This window comes from Lytechinus pictus, chromosome 3, assembly GCF_037042905.1.
Source record: "Lytechinus pictus isolate F3 Inbred chromosome 3, Lp3.0, whole genome shotgun sequence".
Classification (NCBI taxonomy): domain Eukaryota; kingdom Metazoa; phylum Echinodermata; class Echinoidea; order Temnopleuroida; family Toxopneustidae; genus Lytechinus; species Lytechinus pictus.
Genome location: NC_087247.1, coordinates 53,709,502 through 53,729,285, shown reverse-complemented (window position 1 = coordinate 53,729,285; position 19,784 = coordinate 53,709,502). Strand labels below are relative to the sequence as shown.

The 19,784-nt window shown below is 35.9% G+C and overlaps 1 protein-coding gene across 1 annotated transcript; it reads right to left on the bottom strand.

The window, feature by feature from the left end:
- Positions 1 to 1,117: 1,117 nt before the first annotated feature.
- LOC129257000 (pseudouridylate synthase 7 homolog) lies at positions 1,118 to 19,765 on the bottom strand. The gene is made up of 6 exons (XM_054895233.2): positions 19,683 to 19,765; positions 17,128 to 17,279; positions 16,780 to 16,915; positions 16,049 to 16,165; positions 12,435 to 12,504; positions 1,118 to 3,016 (listed from the first exon to the last, which is right to left on the bottom strand). The coding sequence occupies exons 2-6, from the start codon at positions 17,251 to 17,253 to the stop codon at positions 2,953 to 2,955; spliced, it is 513 nt and encodes a 170-aa protein (XP_054751208.2). The 5' UTR covers positions 17,254 to 17,279; positions 19,683 to 19,765; the 3' UTR covers positions 1,118 to 2,952.
- Positions 19,766 to 19,784: the final 19 nt, after the last annotated feature.

Genomic DNA, 19,784 nt, shown 5'->3' with positions numbered 1-19,784 from the left:
TTTCCTTTTCTTTTTCTCTTTCCTTCTTTCTCTTTTTCTCTTTCCTTTTTTCTTTCTTTTTCTCTTTCTTTTTTTCTTCCTTCCTTTTCCCTTCCTTCTTTTTTCCCTCTTTTTTCCTTTCCTTCTTTTTTCCCTCTCTCCTTTCTTTCATTTTTTTCCTGACGGGCACGCAGATTTACCGACAAAATCCAGAGTAGTGGGGGGGGGTGTCGCATCCCCCACACCCCCTTTAGCGACGGCCCTGGGAGGTATTTAAAACAAATATGGAATGCTCTGTATCCGGATGGCAGTGAAAATCATCACTCCCTCAGTGCTTTTCATACCGGCCCTACTATAACCCCTCCGCCAAGGCCTTGGGGTGATAAAAGGGCAGGTATGAAATGCATCTCGGGAATGATAATTTACGCAGTCATCCTCATGCGCGGTCAATATTTGTATATTGGGCCCTGTCTTACAAACACTTTCAATAGATTCAAGTCAACTTCAGAATTAGATTGATCTGAAATTCCTTAGTAAAGAGATAGGAGTTCAGATCAATCCCATTTTGAATTTAATTGGAAACTATCACTTCTCTTTGAGAGAAGGGGCCCTAGTTTACCAGTCAAGAGAGAAAAAAGAGGTCACATTTTTATGAAACACTCCCAGATTGGTAAAATACATGTTGAAGGGATGCACACTACTAGTCAGAGATGAGATCATGCATTAAATAATATATGATGGCGCTAAAGCATGAATTTATGTCATAATTCGAGCAAACTCGCTCGCCATCGCATGCAGTAATTTTTATTTCTCTTTAATAGTTTCCTTATTTCGGGGACGATTTTCTTCGTTCAAAACTGAAAACAGAACATTGGATTTCAAAATACAATGTGCCTCTGAAAACTAATTAGATATTAAGTGCAATAATTTAATTCTGAAAGGCCTACTACAGGTAGAGCTGCTCTCATGTAATATCAGCAGTTGTTTATGGTCTTACCCTCAGGCTTGCCTGATAAGAGGGATTATCGGCGATAAAAGGTTGATAGCGCTTGGAAATCATGGATCCTCTCTCCCTATATATCTCCTTTCACGTTTCTGTGTTTCCTCTTACTTTTCTTTCTTTACATTTATTTTTGTTCCTTTAAATGTTATTCTTTCTTTCTTCTTTCCTTCCTCGGCTTCTATCTTTCTTTAATTCTTTCTCTTTCTTTCTTTCTTCCTTTCTTTCTTTCTTAATTGCATACGCAGCATGACGATTCAATCAAACTCTGCGGCCCACCAGTGCATGCAATCATTTTTATTCTCTTTAATAGTGTCCTTATTTCGAGACCGATTTTCTTCATTCAAAATTGAAAACAAATTAACATTGAATTTCAAAATACAATATGCCATTGAAAGCTTGATTAAATATCAAATACAATAATTTAATTCCGAAAGGCCTACTACAGGCAAAGTTGCTCTTACGTAATATCACAGCTGTTGTTTATGGTCTAACCCTTGGGCTTGCGTCTGCGGAGGAGAAATGTTACATAAGAGGGATTATCGGGTGATTCAGGGTTGATAGCGCTTGGGACTGAAATATCTTGGTTCCTCCAACAAGGATTTTGTTATCAGGGTTTACAACAGAAGCAAAGCCCTGAGCTGGTGCAGTCGCCTCTGCAACAAGGGTTTGACATAGTAGGTGGTTTCAAACCGCCTCGATCACAAGAATCCCCGTTAAATTACGAGAACTTTTTTAGGCTGAAAAATACCCATTAATTATTCCTGCATTCACACCGCCCTGAAACATACCCTTCGGGATAAGTTCCTGAAGTTACGAGCATGCGCAGTATGGTCTGATAAGCAGCAAGGCGCGAAATTCAAAATCACTAGCCCAGCAGCAACCCATGCACGGCGCCGCACCCAACGACACGCTGGGCTAAAAGTTCCCGTAATTTGCTTTCAGACCGCCAAAATACCCACGACCTTGGAAAAATCCCCGCGAAAGTTCTCGTAATTTCGCCAAGTACCTACTATTTATCGGGTATTTTCTTTCGGGGATATTACGCGTAGTTTGCTTTCACACCGCCAAAATACCTGGTATTTTCTGATCGGGGTAAATTTCCCGATCAGAGAATACCTGGAACTGGCGAACTTCGAGGCGGTCTGAAACCACCTAATGTTTGAGAAATATTCTTCCTTAAAGCAATTTCGGGGCTTTATAGTTTTCCCAGTCAAATATCAATCTTTTATTAGGCTTGGATCTAATGATACCACAGCGCACTCAATTCCCCCCAATCAACAGAATTATATAAGCCACCTGGCCTGAGCTTTGATTGCTATTTCTGCTATTTTAGTTTGCCTATTTCTGATCACAAATTTATGTTATTCAAATTTCAATACTTTTTGTAGAACGTTCTTTGAAATCAGATGAAAGTAACCTAGAACTTTTCATTGCAAACATGGGACAATTTAGAAACCTATGTAGGGAGTAAATGGTGTTGCATCAATTTTTATAGGAAGGTATCAGATAGTTGTATAATGACTTTTTTGTTAATAGTAACATTGAGTTTTCACTACAATCTCTGTTGCATACAGACAGTGGCAATATGGGACTAGTTGGGAACAATTCAGAATTACAGCTCAATCTTGTCTTTCAAACTGACTTAAGTTCCCTACATACTTTAGTGAATCGGTTCCTAAAGTGATCACTTGCTCTTTAGAATATTACTGGTAAGCTTAATAGGAGTCATTTCTCATATTTGGTATTGCTTTTAGCCCCTATTAAATCATCCCCACCATTAGAATATTCAATTTATAAGCATTTTGGTGCTTCAAAACATTTAACTTATCTCAAAATGACAAATAAAATAGATATTATATGCTTGGCCTGACAATTGCCCAGAAACCCAAGAGACATAGAGGTCACATTGGCTACAGTTCAACTACTGAAATCATTTAAACATGGTATACACTTGATTGATATGAATTGACTTACCAGCTGACATCAGTTGGTTTGACAACACATTTCCTGTATGCACCAGATAGAGACAGATCCCTGGATGTGATAGAAAAAGAAATAAACCTCTCAAAGAGAATATGTTAGGCTGAATGCATGAAAATAAGCAATTGCTTGCAGGCTTTTGCTGTTAAACAAAGGCGTAAGAAAGAGCTCTTGCTTTACAATTACGTGCAATCACAGATAAGTAATTGTTCTCAAGTTGTATATAAAGTATTTTAGCATGCATAACGTCATGATTTTATTTTGTCAATTTATAATTCATGTCAGCTGTATCATTTGTGAAACCTGGAACGTTGTATTTGGCAACAATAAAGCTGAAATTATGAGTCCATGAAAACTCAAGATATAAAAGAGCAAATGAATTGAGAAGTGGTTAATCCTTTAACATGCTATATATTAACAAGATTGAATAAGATTTTTTTTCAACTGAAAATAGTTGGCTTCAAGAAGGATGTTTAACTCTATTCTAAACAGAAACTTGCTATTCATCTCAGTAGAAAATGGGCCAATTACAAATGTATATATAGCAATTACATTTTTTCTAGCCACCTGCTAGCCCTTTGCTTACGGTATGAGCAAAGTCCAATGTTTATCCATACAAAATGGAAAATTTCTGCACTTTCTGGGAAATTTCTGCCATTTGCTTTCTTTGTGCTAGCATTTTATTTTTTATTCAACTGTAGTAGTCATGCTGGTATGAACAACAGTGCATATAAATCATCTAACCCTGGCCTAACCATGGTCGAACCCTGAGCAATCAAGCAAAGTGCTAGCTTGCAAAAGGCTAGAAAAAGCAATTTCTATGTATTACCCAATTGAACCATTGTCTACAGAAAAAAAAACAGTATTAATGCACAATATATAAGTATTCTTTAATTCATACTGGATTTCAAACAGTGTAATAAAATTACCAGTTGGTATTCAATAACAAAAAAACTTCCAGTAAATGATTGTCAAAGAAATAAGAAGCACACATAAAGGTAAGGATTGCTCCATCATACCCAAAATGAGCATGACTTTTCTGCAAAACATTACATGTATGTTTTGATACCATTCTGTAAACTATGTATATAGTACCAATTGTAGCTTGTTGCTGATCTAGATGAGGAGGGGTTTGGTGGATATATGATCCCTTTTATACCCTAGATTGTGCATGGAGACTTTGTTTATCTTATTTTTTCTATCTAATTATGTTTTAATTTTAATTTCTATTTTTTGGGGTTACCTTGTTGATGAGTATAAGGTTTACTGTTTTATCTTGTCAGAAAATCATAACCTCGTGTTCCCTCTCTTTCATGAAATCCTGGGGCAGTATTCTGAATGTAGTCTTTTCTCAATATTTCATATTTTTTCCAATATTTTATCTTTTCTCAGAGATGTAACAGAATTGGTATTCTGGTGGATGCCATAACATTTGTCATCAAACTTGTCATAAATGTATCTTTTCTCTATAGTGCACAAAATAATATGCAAATTTATAAACGCAAATAATCCCATTCCAAGCAAAATTATGATAATATTTATGACAGAGTCTAGCGGTCATAAATTTCTATCATTTTTCTTAGTACTAAGCCTGAGTCGAATCGATTTTAAAATCGGTGTTCGATCGATGTCATCGAACACCGGTGCAGATTTTGCAAAATCGGTGCATCGAATTTTTTTTTTAAAAATACGTCGGCCGTCCGATTCGTTTGGTTCACACAATCAATCATCAAAATATCAGTAATGTCCAACTTGACTACTACTTACTTGATTTCTATTGCCCCCAAAATGAAACCGATTGTGTAATTATGATGCCTATTCACCATTAATTTGAAGTTTATTTCAATCATAGTTCGAGTCTTACTCGTCTGCTCGTGCCGAGATAATTTATGCACGATGAATTCATGAATGGAAGTCATGGCCATCGATCGTGCATGCGCAGTACTGTTCTTTAATCAAACCAGAAAATGGCCGGAAATTGACGCGATCAACGTAAAATAAATCTTGCTTTCATGAACAATATTAATATCATGACCACAGAACATTATTTAATCGTAATATTTAACAATAATTTGCATATGATAATCATTAATATGAATTTAGAGCTTGATGTAAAACGTTTGTATTTCGTTTCAATTTTCAATGGCGGACATCTCATGACGATCGACTTGAGTCGAGTGAGTGCACTTGTCTAAAAAAATAATTATCACGTCAGGATTGATTCTCGAACATTGTCTACATGCAAAAACTCTTTTCAAGATCGTAATATCACCATATAATAACATTTTACATGACAAAACAGAGAAAATTGCGTTTGATATTTTTTCCCATCAATTTGAAGCTAATTTGTGCCCAACTTTGGGATCTGATTTCATGAATGGAAAATATGTCATACGTCACCGAACGCGCATGCGCATTGTGCTTCTTTTCTCGGAGCTCGGAGGAGACGTCCAGAGATGGAATAACAAAAGAAATAATGCAAGTATTAATTCTTCCATATGAACATAACATACTTTGCTGACATCGTCAATATTCTTAGTATTACCATAAAATCTTGTTAAATCGTAATTTATATGAATTTAGGGCTTGATTCGAAACATTTGTATTTATTTCGATCGCATGCTCAATTGTGTCTTAACAAATGGATTGTCAGGATTATTTCTCGAACATCGTCATAACTCACATTACGTCAAACCCCCGTTTGAGAACGTACCGCAGTTCAGATTGCAAACTGCGGTATTTCACCCCATTTTGCATTTGAAAATCTAAAACATCATTTCCAAGCCCAGGGAGCCATTTCATAAAGCTGTTCGTAAGTTAAGAGCGACTTAAAGAGCGACTGGTGATTATCGCCAATGGTGTGTACCATTTACCGCAAGACAGGATCACCAGTCGCTCTTAACTTACGAACAGCTTTATGAAACACCCGCCTGATCAACCCCGCTTGGCCAGGTAATCCCCGCTGTCTCACCTCCACAGGCCAGATTATGAGCGTTGAGCCAAGGACGAAATGATAAACAACAGCTGTGCTATTACGTAAGACTTCTCTGCCTGTAGTAGGACCTTCTGAATGAAATTATTGTATTCGATATTTAATCACGTTTTCAAAGGCATATTGTATTCAGAAATTCAATGTTAGTTCATTTTTAATTTCGAACGAAGAAAATCGACCTCGAAATAAGGAAAGTAAGCGAATAGAAATGACGTCATTCTTACCGGGTCCGCACTCAGCGCTGGGCATGCATCCCATCGTGTGTGGCCCCCTGCTGTGACTGTATATGCCGGGCTGTTGTGTTATCTTCGGACCGAGGTCAAGAAACAGGTGTTTTGATACTTACATTGCATGTTTGGGGCAGTAGGGTTTGTCGTACTTGGAGAAAAGAATTTATTGCAAGGGAAAATGGGGTATAGTGTTCTCAAATGGAGGTTTTTCGTCATGATATTCCACAATCTTTCCTCACAATCGTTATATCAGCATTGAATAGCAATTCAAATGACCATCCAGAGAAAATAACTTATTTATTCCCCAAAATTTATTTAGAGCTCATTTTGGATCCAATTACACAATCTCAGGCAAGTTACAGCGGTCTCCGTTGGTTGCACTTGTTTGCTGGCGCTGACAAGCACGCCTGTCGTTTTGGGAGAGTGAGTATACGGGGCTGCGGACGGGGCTGGTGAATGCAAGTACGAGTCTGGACTGCGAATGCTAGTTGACCGAAAATCATTCGGATCGACTCTGCGTGATTCATGTCTTTATTATTGTTTCATTTTAAACTTATATGTTGTCATCTGCAAATATCATTGTTGAAGATATTTTGGGAAGAATTCTGCATTGGTCCCCGGCCTTTTTTGTGTTTTGTGATCATGGAAAATACAAACGAACTTTGCTCTGTCATCTGCTTGTGCAACGCAAACCCGGCCAATGCCAGCGCATACCGTCAGTGCGTAGTGCATGCATAGCGCATCGACGCGATGGCCGGAGCAAAAAAAGACTAAATTTTCCCCGCCTTCAATATTCGATGCATCGATGTTCGATCGAATTAAAGCTGTCGAACACCGGTTTTCAAAATAATCGATATGACTCAGGCTTACTTAGTACCATAATATCCTGATACCATGCTGACCATATGTCACGCACCTAACGATATTGCTTAGATTAGATTGTTGTATAAGTTTCAATCATCATCCATGACTATTTAAAAAAATATATGCCTGACTAACAATTCCTCTTTTTTCTCAGCCTTCTGTCTCTTCTTTTAAAATAAATGCCTTAATATACGCGCAGTCGCATAAAGTGAGGTTCTGCATTGAGGATACATCCTACGTTTCTTGGGTCTTCCTGCTGATTAGAAGGGCCCCCACTTGGAACGGTGATTTTGATTGGTTTGTGTGAAAAGATGGACAGGAACTTACAGAGAAATGACAGAGAAAAAAAATACAATTTTCATAACACATGATTGTGACAATCATAGCAGTGTCACATCTCGCAGAGAAATGACAATATTTATGACACTTTCCAGAATCTAATAACTGGATTTGCCCATGAGATGAGCAGTAAGGTTTTGGATAATTTTGTTAATTTGTATTGTTTGTTGTATGCAGACAACACTATTATTCTAGCTGAAAGTCCAGACCAGCTCCAATCTGCTTTGAATGCAATTAATGATTATATTGCCAGAAGTGGCAATTAACCGTAAATACTAGCAAGACTAAAATCGTTGTATTTTCCAGAGGGAAGGTGAGAAAAATACAAATTTTCAACTTTAGTGGTGATGTTTTGAAGGTTGTGGATGATTTTATCTATTTTGGAGTTAGATTTAAGTATAATGGTACGTTCAAATTAACAGTCACAAAGCAGGTATCCCAGGCAAGGAAAGCTTTGTACAGTTTATTATCAAAAGCAAAAAGATTACAACTGTCAATTGATACACAGTGTGAATTATTTGATAGAATGATTTTACCAATACTGACATATGGGTGTTAAGTATGGGGCTATGAAGATATTGCTCAAATTGAAATTTTTCACAGAAAGTTCTTGAGAACAATTTTACAAGTAAATAAGTTTACTCCAGATGCCATGGCATGTATAGAAACTGGGCGCTCCACTTTATTAAGTCATATCAGTTGTAGAATGATTGGATTTTGGTTCAGAATTGTGACAGGTGAGGAGGACAAGTACACTTTGTTGATTTATGGCTTGGTTTTTAATATGCACCAAGATCCAACTATGTAGTTCACGTCAAAATGGATGACTTGCATTGAAGATATACTACAGAAAGCAGGTTTTGGTGACATATTCTCATCACAAGGGAAGGGAATTGGGACTGATTGGTTTCTAAAAGCCTTGAAGTTGCGTTTAAAGGATATGTCCAAACAAGATTGGCATGCAGCAACATGGTCTAATCATGTTTGTTCGAATTATAAGATGATGAAAAAAGAATTGGGGTTTGAGACATATTTCCTAATTTTAAGTGACACTGATGCAACTACATTGTGTAAATTCAGATGCAGGTCTCATAGGTTACCCGTCAATAACAATCAATTTTCTCGAGAATCAGTGAATGATGATTTATGTCCATTATGCTCGCTGAAGGAAGTTAGAGATGAGTTCCATTATTTATTTGTGTGTCCTTTAGAAAGACAGATGTACATACCCAAAGGATAGAAGACCATGTGCTTACCAAATGGGAAGATTTTTTAGTGTAAATAAAAGGTGCCATTTGAAAAAACTTGTAAAATTCATTAGAATAGTAATGTTGTACTTCTCTAAATCACGTACTGATGAAAGGCTTTTTGATAATAATACAGTTACCAGAGTGAATGTAACTACTAGAAGTGGCAGGGTGGTTAAAAAACCAGTGCGTTATACAATATAATTGTGTTAAACACAGCAAAATATTAGTTTATAGTGGGTTTTATTGTTGTTGTAGTATTAACCTTTTGCAAAATATATTTTTACAATGCAAACAATTGTATTCATCACTGTAAATATGTTCATTTTTATACACAGATTCACATTCATTTTTATACGCATATTCATTATTGTAAATATGTTCTTGTTGAGACTCTCATACTCCTGATCGGAGGTTGATAGAGTTTAATAAAATCTATGAGATTATTTTCCAATGAAAGTATTGATGTGAGAGTGGTCAAAATCAATATGAAACAGATTAAATATTAAAAAAAGTTAAGACTGCACATAATGATTTGCATAACACATCAGATGTGACATTATATGCAAGATTTCAGATGTATCCAATAATATTATGGCTATACAAATGCTGCCTGGAAAGCTTTCCCCACACTCAAACTGTCAAGACCCTGTCACAAATGCATCTGTCAATGCTGACCACATCGAAATGTTGCCCATTGACTGTGTGACACAGACAGCCAAGCTCCACACAGCTCATGGCAGCGATTTGGAGACCGCTGACTGGTTCATCGCGCAGATGATGTCATGATCACATGGTCACAAAAATAATTTGGCTGAAAGGTATGCAAAAGTATCGATAGCGATAACGATATCCAGCCATATTTTCTACACTTAAAATGGTCTTGGTTCGTGAACAGATGTTTAAGTATCAATAAACAATTATCAAGATTTGGCAATTTCGTGCATATTCATGCAGCGCTCCGAAACCATGCACTCCATCGACTTTGTACACGTTGCGATAGATTATGTAAACTCTGACGAATACGATGCGACACTGGCGCTATTCTGTATGATTTTGATGGAAAAGCGAGAAGTAATCAACATATGCTTACATGTGCGATATCGATAAAAAAATAGATCATCCAAAACTGCCTTTCCTTTAAATAAGCAAAAGTGACATTCTATTCTTGGTACAAGGTGATGGAGAATTGCAAACTTGTTTTGATGCCATGTTGTGCTGGACACTGGGATGCTTACAATGTGAATGCTTACTAGATTTTTATTCATAAATTGGCTTGCGATTGTGGCTGGATGACGTCACGTAATAAGCAAAGTGTATGCGACGAACATTATGTTATTTGTGTATGTGTATGTGCTGGCAACCTGTGGGTAGAAAAAATGTCATCCACAAGTCATATGCAAGGCTGGCACAGAACAATGTAACAGGGCCTTTACTATGTGACTTGAGTAATGAAAAATAATGTCAATGTGAGCGATGGAATACTAGTATATATATAGACCCATTCTGAGTAAACGGTAATATTGCTTTCTGAAATTACAGTAGATGTGTGCTCACACCTAAACAGAGATACTTATGTATATATATATATATGCAGTATATATGTGTCTAAACAGAGGTAATAAAGTAAAAATCATAGTATGTTACATTTTATACAAATAATAACCTGATGTATGTAGCATATGATTCAGATATATGCAAGCAGTTTGTATTCAGCACATTATTGAGATGTTGGTATTAAATGGAGGAGTTGAAGTCCTTTAGAAGGATGTAAAAAAAAACCACATACTGAACAGTCTACTAATGTATTTTATCTTTCTACCTCTCATAAGTCATGTTTAATAAACAAAAGTTAAATTCTATATCAATCTTAGATGATAAAAATTGTAGCCTTGTTTTGATGGAAGGCTGTAATGGGCACAGGGAGGCTTGCACTGCGCATGCTTATTATATTTTCATTCATACATTGGCTTGTGACTGTGGCTGGATGACTTCACTTAAAGCAAAGTGTATGTCGACTACTGCGGCGACTGCTATACTATCTGTTGGTGTAATAGATTGTTGTGAACTGGACTAATGACCAATTCTTGTGCTATATGAGATTCTCACTGATCTGTATTTCCATCAGCTTAAATTAAAATCCCAACTTTTTCAATTAAAAATTTTTGTTGTCAACAAACATTTGAATGCAAATTTAATTATTTGTCAAGATTTGATCATTATAGAAACTTCTATCCCAACATTGAAAATGAATATGTGGGTCATCTAGCACAAGAAATGATCACCAGTCATGCATAATTTACAAACAGCTTTATGAAATAGCCCTAATCAAGGCATACGGTATGTGGAATATTTGATAAAGAATCATTGTACTACAATCAATGCCTATAGGAATATTACTGCAAAAACTTGAGCAGGGATTGAGCAATTCAAGTAGAACAAGGGTGGAGGGGCTGGTAAGCATTACATACCCAGTACAAATTCATCTTTATTGCAAGAATATTGCCTTTGGTAGTTATGGTTATCTTTTGCCTCCTTTAGATTTCAAGATACATGTTCATGTACTTATTACTCAGAATTATTTGTATCTTATCTAAAAATTGAAATAAATCAATAATTTCAAACACTATTCGTATACATTACTGAAGTATTTTGTCATTTATTCATTTATTCATTCATTCATTTGTTTGTTCGTTCATTCATTCAGTCAGTCAGTCAGTCAACTTCACTTGTATTTTTCTACGTCTTTTATGTTATCTATTTATAATTACTTTTTTTCTGATAAATTTTCTCACGTTGCTAAATTGCAATAGCCCCATCTATCATTCACTCATTGTATGACTAAGTTCAATCTGTGAATCTAAACAGCAGTATACTGATGGTAGTACACTTTCAAAGAGACTGAGTTTATAGCTTGAATTATTAATTGGTAAATTGTCTATACTGTAGGATATGTTCCAATCGAAATGCCCTCAATCTTAAATTACTGGCCCACACTTACAAAGATGGAATATTTATACCACAGTTTAAATAAGTGGGGTAACTATGGGTAGTCGAATGTGATACCACTTTTTATCATGTTCCGTTCTGAAACTGTCTGGTAATGAGAAGAACAGCAGTTTTCTTTTACATTTAATCCCCAGACCAAGGCCCTAGAATGCAAAGGTTAGCAAGCAATCACAAGATGGCGATGGCTGACATAAGATCATCATCATCATGGCATGTTCACATTGTTCAATGTACCCACTATCAACTAATCAGAATCAACAATCAAAATTTCATCTTTCTGTTTGGTCTCATCCCACATGGTCTTATCCTACTATGTCCACAACCAGATCATCATCTGGGGAGCGTTTCATCATGAAAGGACTTGTCAGACGTTTTATCAGACAGTTACTATGGTAACAGTACCTCTTAGCCAATCATAATCAAGGAAAATGAACATGTTGATGAAACACTCCCCTGGTCTACAATATTTTTCCTGGTATTTCAAACAAGTTGGACTGAATTTCACACAGCACACTCAAATTTTTGCAAACAGTAAACTTTGCATTTAGATGTTTGTTAACACTTACCCCTATAATTATAAACTGATTTTTTTTTTTCTTCCAAATTTCAATCAGGAAAGAACAAATTTCTTATTTTTTCAGAAATGAATCAAAATGATTGAGAATCTTATTTAGCACACACGAAGAGGCCATGCCTATGCATTACTTTTAAACAGCTTTAATATAAACATCAACCTGGATATAAACACCTATAGGGACCATATTAATATTTTAATCATTGATTTAGCCTACCTATTGGAATTTTTCAGCATCTCCACTGTCAGACCATCTTTGGCAAGCTCTTCAGTATACCATTTTCCAGCTATATAGTCATATCAAAATGAATAAAAATAAAAAACATGTCAATTAACAGAACGAAAAAGGGTGGAAATCACAAATCAATTGTTTTTCTATGAATAGTGTGTGCATCCAGTAAACATCCATCTAAACTCCTCAAAAAAAGTTTGGAAATCTGACTTTGATCGATAATCCCTCCTCGGTTTTTATGTGAATATCAATGAATAGATTATTTAATTTTCTTTAAAATGATACCCTACATGATATGATTATGGTTCACATAAAGGTGCAGTGCCTTGAAATGTGGGGCAAGATCAAAATTCAAAAGTTGCAAAATGACACAATATTGAAAGTCACTAATCTTTTTTCTGTGGTGATGAGTGAGTTTCTCAGCGGTTTCTTTTGAATTTGATCGATAATCCCTCCTCGGTTCTAGTTAATATCAATGTGTAATTAATATCAATGAATATATCATTTAATTCTCTTTAAAATGATACCCTACATGATTATGGTTCACATGGAGGTGCAGTGCCTTGAAATGTGGGGCAAGGTCAAAATTTTAAGGTTGCAAAATGACACAATATTGAAAGTCACAGTTCTTTTTTCTGTGGTGATGAGTGAGTTTCTCAGTGGTTACTTTTGTTTTTATGCACCTTTACATCAACATTAACATGGAATCAAACACACCTCTGCACAAGCAAAAACATAACAAACAAACAAACATGCATGGGTATTTCAAACCACGACTCAAACCATACATAAACCACAACAAAACGTAAAAAATGAAGAAGCAGGGGCTCGATTTGAATGGATTTTCATCTCTATTGACACTGACAACAGAATCATGTTCTGTATTGACCCTTCATGACTACAAGTATATCTGCTCGTTTTGCAGCTTTTCAATTCAGACCTCATCCAACACTTTTGAATCCTGCTCTTTTCGTGATGGCATGATCATAACAAGCATGGTATCATTTTAAAGAGAATTAAATGATCTTTTGAATGATGTCAAATATGCATTGTGTAAAATTGGAAGTTGGGAGAAATTAATGGCCAAGCTCAGATTTCCAAACTTTTTTTGAGGGGTTTATATGCAAATATAACAGTGTCATGATAACTACAGCCTCGTTCAGATATGATACAACAATTCTCACCAACAATTCACGTAGTCCTTTTATGGTGAGAAAAATTACATCCCTTATGCTTATAAATGCCCAAAGAATAGTCCAAGATTGTGAAGACAAATATCATGATGATTTCACCATGATTTCCGGACTCCAAAATTGGATGTAATACTATTTTTGTTATTAACAGGAGATGTTGAATGATGTCATGTGATTATCCACACACTCATGACAGATTACTTTGCACTGACTTTGTGCTTGTTTTTTTGTGCTATATTTTTACAGCAAATTGACTGGTCCGCATATTTCTGTTGCCTCGGCAACACATTTAACTACCTCATATCCCAGGGACTTTGAGACAAAAATGTTGTCTAGTTTTGTTACTGAACAATTTTACACCATGTTGAAGAAAACATAAACAATGGCTGAAATAATCTAAAGCTCCTTTTGCTCTTCAGGGGAGTGTATTTGAAATATAAAGTATTTTCTGATTTATACTTTTTGAAGCTGAGTCAAAATATTGTTCCAGAATTTTTGTGAATTTCATTATCAATCAAGTTCTCATCAATCATTCCACGTGCCGTCTTCATGGAAAGAGATGTTTAATCTACAGTCTAAATCTAGAAGCATGTTATTGGGAGGGGGTATTCTAGTCCAGTGCAGGTACTGCAACCTACTCTACATGTCTGATATTGTCTCTTGATTCTCTCTGTCAGTATCTTTATCCTTCTTATCTCTAAAAAGTTTTCTCTCCCTGTGTGTCTGTCTCTTCCTGATTTCTGTAATAATCCATCTCTCTCTCTCTCTCTCTCTCTTGCAGTTTCTCTGTTTGGTTACTCTCGCCCTCAGTCCCCACTTCGCTCTATGTATCTTTAAATCATTGTCTATCTATATGTATCTATCTATTTATCTATCCCAGGGTTCCCACAAAAATTTGAAAACAGAATTCCATGACTTTTCCATGACTAAATTGCTGCTTTCCATGACTTCCCGTGATGTCCTGGGAGTTATGTAGAATTTTGGATGTCATAAAACTGGGAAAAATGGAAATCATGAACACCAATTATAATAGCAGAGTATGAGAGTTGCGAGATACGACAAACTGGAAAACTGCCATAGCCAAGAGGTAAAAGCAATTCCATGACTTTTCCATGACTTTTCACAAATTTTCCAAATTCCCTGACTTTTCCCTGACTTTCCATGACCACAAAATGAGTTGCAGCCATGTATACAGACTTACATACAAGTGACTCATTACATATTTAAAACATTAAAAATATTAACAAGGCAAATGCCAAGCGTTGTCTCGCCCGCATATTGCAGTCATGAAGAGACTGCATGTCAAAACTACATGTATGCTATATGACTTAGATGGACCTCTGTTACGAGTTTGGCGATCCCACCTCGAAGCTATAGAAAGTTATTGTGTGTACAACACAGCAGTGCCAGTCATGGAAAGTTCATTGACCTTTGACCTTAATCAAATTCAACTCACATTCGAACTTGACCTGAACCTTCAAGAGATGGACCTCTTGTTTGAATTTGGCAATCCTACCTCGAAGATATAAAAAGTTATTATGTGTACAACACAGTACAGTGCCAGTCATGGAAAGTTCATTGACCTTTGACCTTAATCAAATTCAACTCACATTATAACTTGACCTGCACCTTCAAGGACCTCTTGTATGAATTTGGCAATCCTAACTCGAAGATATAGAAAGTTATTGTGTGTGCAGCACAGCGCCAATCATGGAAAGTTCATTGACCTTTGACCTTATTCAAATTCGACTCATATTCGAACTTGACCTGTACCTTCAAGAGATGGACGTCTGTTATGAATTTGGCGATCTCACCTCGTAGCTATAGAAAATTATTGTGTGTACAACACAGCACAGTGCCAGTCATGGAAAGTTCATTGACCTTTGACCTTATTCAAATTCGACTCATATTCGAACTTGACCTGTGCCTCCAGGAGATGGACCTCTGGTATGAATTTGGTGATCCCACCACAAAGCTATAGAAAGTTATTGGGTGTACAAAGTTATTATGTGTACAACACAGCACAGTGCCAGTCATGGAAAGTTCATTGACCTTTGACCTTTGGCCTTATTCAAATTTGACTCATATTCAAACTTGACCTGTGCCTTCAGGAGATGGACCTCTGGTATGAATTTGGTGATCCCACCTCGAAGCTATAGAAAGTTATTAGGTGTACAACACAATTGTTGACGACGACGACGCCACCGACACCGGAAATAGTGATACCTATGTCTCGCTCCGCTACGCAGGCGAGACAAAAATTACCTACCTTTCTACCTATCTATCTATCCATCCATCCATCTGTCTACCTATCCTCTGTCATCTCAGACAGTGAACACTCTTCTATAGATAGCATTTACCAAATGCATATGTACTTGTCCATCTCTTTCTCTATCTCTCTCTTACCTTGATGTAGAGGGTATTTGACACCATGTCCTGGTAGAGGCAAGACTACATCATAAATGGTGAAATCATTTTCGTTCTCTTCTGTTACATACTCCACCCTGGGTAAAGCAAGAACTTCTGAAAATGAAAAGAATATCAAACATGCATTTAAATCTTTTTGCTTATCACATGTCAAAAATTTCAGAGGGGGTACCAACTGGAGTCCAAACAATTCTCATACTGCAATATCTGATATTCACATGTTAGGGACAACATACATTTGTAAATATTTGTGAAGTATTACATCAATATCAATTCTTGTGCATTTATGAAAATTTTGTGAGAGAAAGTAGTAGACCTTAATATCTTTATACTGAATTTTCAGAAAAAAGGACAAGAAGACCCTATTTACTTATAAACAAAATACAGGTTATTATAGCTCCTGCTACTCCATGCAACAGTAAGTCCCTGTTGGAACATAATTCATATGATTTCTTTGAATGCATTGGTCAGACTAAACAATAACACCTATCCTCATGAATTTATGTCAATGCCAATCAGAATCAACAATAAAAATTTCATAACTTTCTGTTTGGTCTCATCCCACATGATCTTATAATACTACTGTATGTCCACAACCAATGCCAAAATTCACATTTTGTATACACATTCATGTAACCATATTTTAAACATTTCCTTAACCAGCCTTAAAGGAAAAGTATTAGCCAATAAGAAGGAAAAATTATAATAACCATTTTCAACGCTTTTTTGGACTAGATCCCCAACAGCCGCTTTGAAGCCATCCCTCTGTAGCCTTTGTGTGACAATGACATTCCAAATATAACTCTGATAACTGTGGAGGTAGATGAGACGTGTATTGCGAGGAATCTGTATACACAAAAAAAAAACATTGAGAGGGAGAAGAGACAGACAGACAGACAGAGAAACTATTATTTGAACACTACAAATCCGACTGCATTAAAACAACAAATGCTCCTGCAAAAGTAACAATTCTGACATTTGTATTGAGTGAAAACATAGGTAAATTGAGAATGCAGGCATGCTATCAGTAAAAATATATTTCTAAAAGTTTTACTCACTGAATAAAAGGATGCCTGGTAATCATTCCTTGACTTGAGTAAGCCTCTTAACAGCTGCTGCTCAACAGCGCTTTTCTTATGGTGAGGAAGCATCTCCAATGTACTCTTAGCATCCCTGGTCTTCATCCAATGCTCTCTCCACCTGTTGTCATCTTGAATTGAAAAGAAGATAAAGCAGACATTCTGGCTTTCAGCTAACCCTGCTTTTTTGCAGGGCCAGATAGTACCGTACTATTTACCGTGCTAGCCCACTTTGCTTAAACGTAGTGTGAAAACGAAGTGGGCTAAGCTTAACCCCGGGAAATTGGTGGGGCTAAGGGGGGGGGTTAAGGAAAAAAAGTGCAGTGTGAAAAACATATAAGAGATTTGTGTTCAATTTAAAATCATGCATAAGTCCTTTGAGTAAACATATTAAATTTGTAATTGATTTGCAATCAATTGCAAATCAACATTCCTGCAATTCGCTACATGTTGATTTGAAAGTAATTTTCTTGCAGCATCAAATTACATGCATTTATAAACATGAAATGAAATAGAATGTGGCAAATGATCATGGTTCAAAATGAGTATGGTTATTGCTCAGTAAAGCAAAAAATAAGCAAGGCATTTATCATTAGACAGTTCTTTTCTGTAAGCTAAATGCCAAGATATAATACAAGCACACACATTGTGTTTATTCAAGAGACTTTCAATTTTACTAAATTTTAACCAGTCTCTATCATTTCAAGTGATATTTGCTTAAATTGTCAAACCTCCCTACAGAGATATAAATTAAGAATTCAGTTTGAATTTATTTCATATTAAACATAAAAGGTAGAATTTGAAAATTATTATAAAAATGACTTGATAAACTTGGAATGATCTATCGAAAAAACTTTCTTAAAATGGTTTAACACAATTACTAATATCTGTAATTCCCATGGGCTTTATACACATTCAACCTAGTTACAAGTTCATTGAATCTATAATCTATAACTTTTTACAATAAACATGAGACATAATCCTAGGAGAATAAATAAAACATGAAATTTTTTCTATTCTTTTAAGCTGTGACATGGCATTTTTTCACACTTCTTGGAGATCCAGGGGAGTATTAAACAAAGATGAACATTATAAAATGATAAACACTTGTCAATATCATGTGATTAACATCGTCTCAAATCATTCCTGACCAGTATAGGATATTGGAGCATTGTTACAAGAGGTGCGTAGATGAAGTAATCATGATGGCAGACTGCCAAACATTCCCCATCCCGAGGTGCCTTAATTGAAACCAAATGCCATCAACTGGTATAACCTGTGCCCTGTTTCATAAGCATCACTCTATGGTTATAAGCTCCTGAAACCATACCATTTGTTCAGAGAACTCACATTTTTTAAAATCCAACACATCATCTTTAAAACTAGATTAATAAAGCTCAGTCAAGATGATTAAGGATAGCCAGGAACCTTGAAAAGAATCCACATTTATTTGATTCTAATGAAATTGAGATGTTGCAGCATTCTTCAAAATAATGATTCATTGATATATGACACAACAAAGCTCAGCAACAATTTTACATCCAAAGTCAATGGGATATGAGGCATCAAATGTTGCAGAGGCAATAACTTTCATTCTGGAGCATGGCAACGAAAATCTGCACATGGATCAAATTCTATCCAAATTAAATGCTAAGGATATACACAAAATGCTCAATTTAATGTGTGTGTTCTGCATGAAAAACAACTATGAGTTTTGCAACTCTATGTATATTTAGCATTTATAAGACCGTTATTTTAATATTCATTATCTATAAGGATCAATATTAATCTCTCAGCTGTTAAGTGAACACACCTGCTATTAAATTCTCTGAAATGTCCATCCCTACCAATTACCGGTAAGGGGTAATCCAATTATTATGATCAGGCCAAAGCATCTATCAATTAGCCCTACCATACAAACCTAGGCTGTTCATGGGTTAGTATAGCTATTCTAACACCGTATTTTATGATGTGAAGGGATATCAACATTATGAAATACCAAGGGGAGGGAAGTCTCCCGACTGTATCATGATGCCTATGTGCTGTGTTGACTTTGAAAATAAGGGGCTCTGGAACTAAATCCTGGTCTTAAAATGGGGGTCTATATATATGTGTGTGTGGGGGGTGTGCATGTATACTGAGTGGAAAGTGTCATATGATTGTGTACTACACTATGTCACAAAAGTTCTTCATCTCAAAACTGGGAAGTGTCGCAAAAACAGAAGAATTGGAAGGATTCTAGCATTAAAATTTCCGTGGCTTACAGGTTGTAATGATTTGGAATTGGAAACTAGGCCTGAAAATGTGGGTGTTTTAATACACAATTATAGCAATATTTCATCAACATGTAGAACTTGAAGTATATTTTGAGCTCACATTAAATTTTTCCTTCTTAGTTGTTTTATTACTAACATATACATTTTTAAGAGGCAGGCTAAGAACGATATTCAATAATTTTTTTTCACTAACATACACATTTTAAGATGCAGGTTAAGAACGATATTTAATAAATTGACAATTTCATATCATCTTACCTCCTTCTCTTGGTTTGAGGATCAGGTCTACTGCTGTCTCCCATTGATTCAGTAATAGGGCTCTATATAGGTAGAGAGTCAATAAGAAAAGGACAATATCAA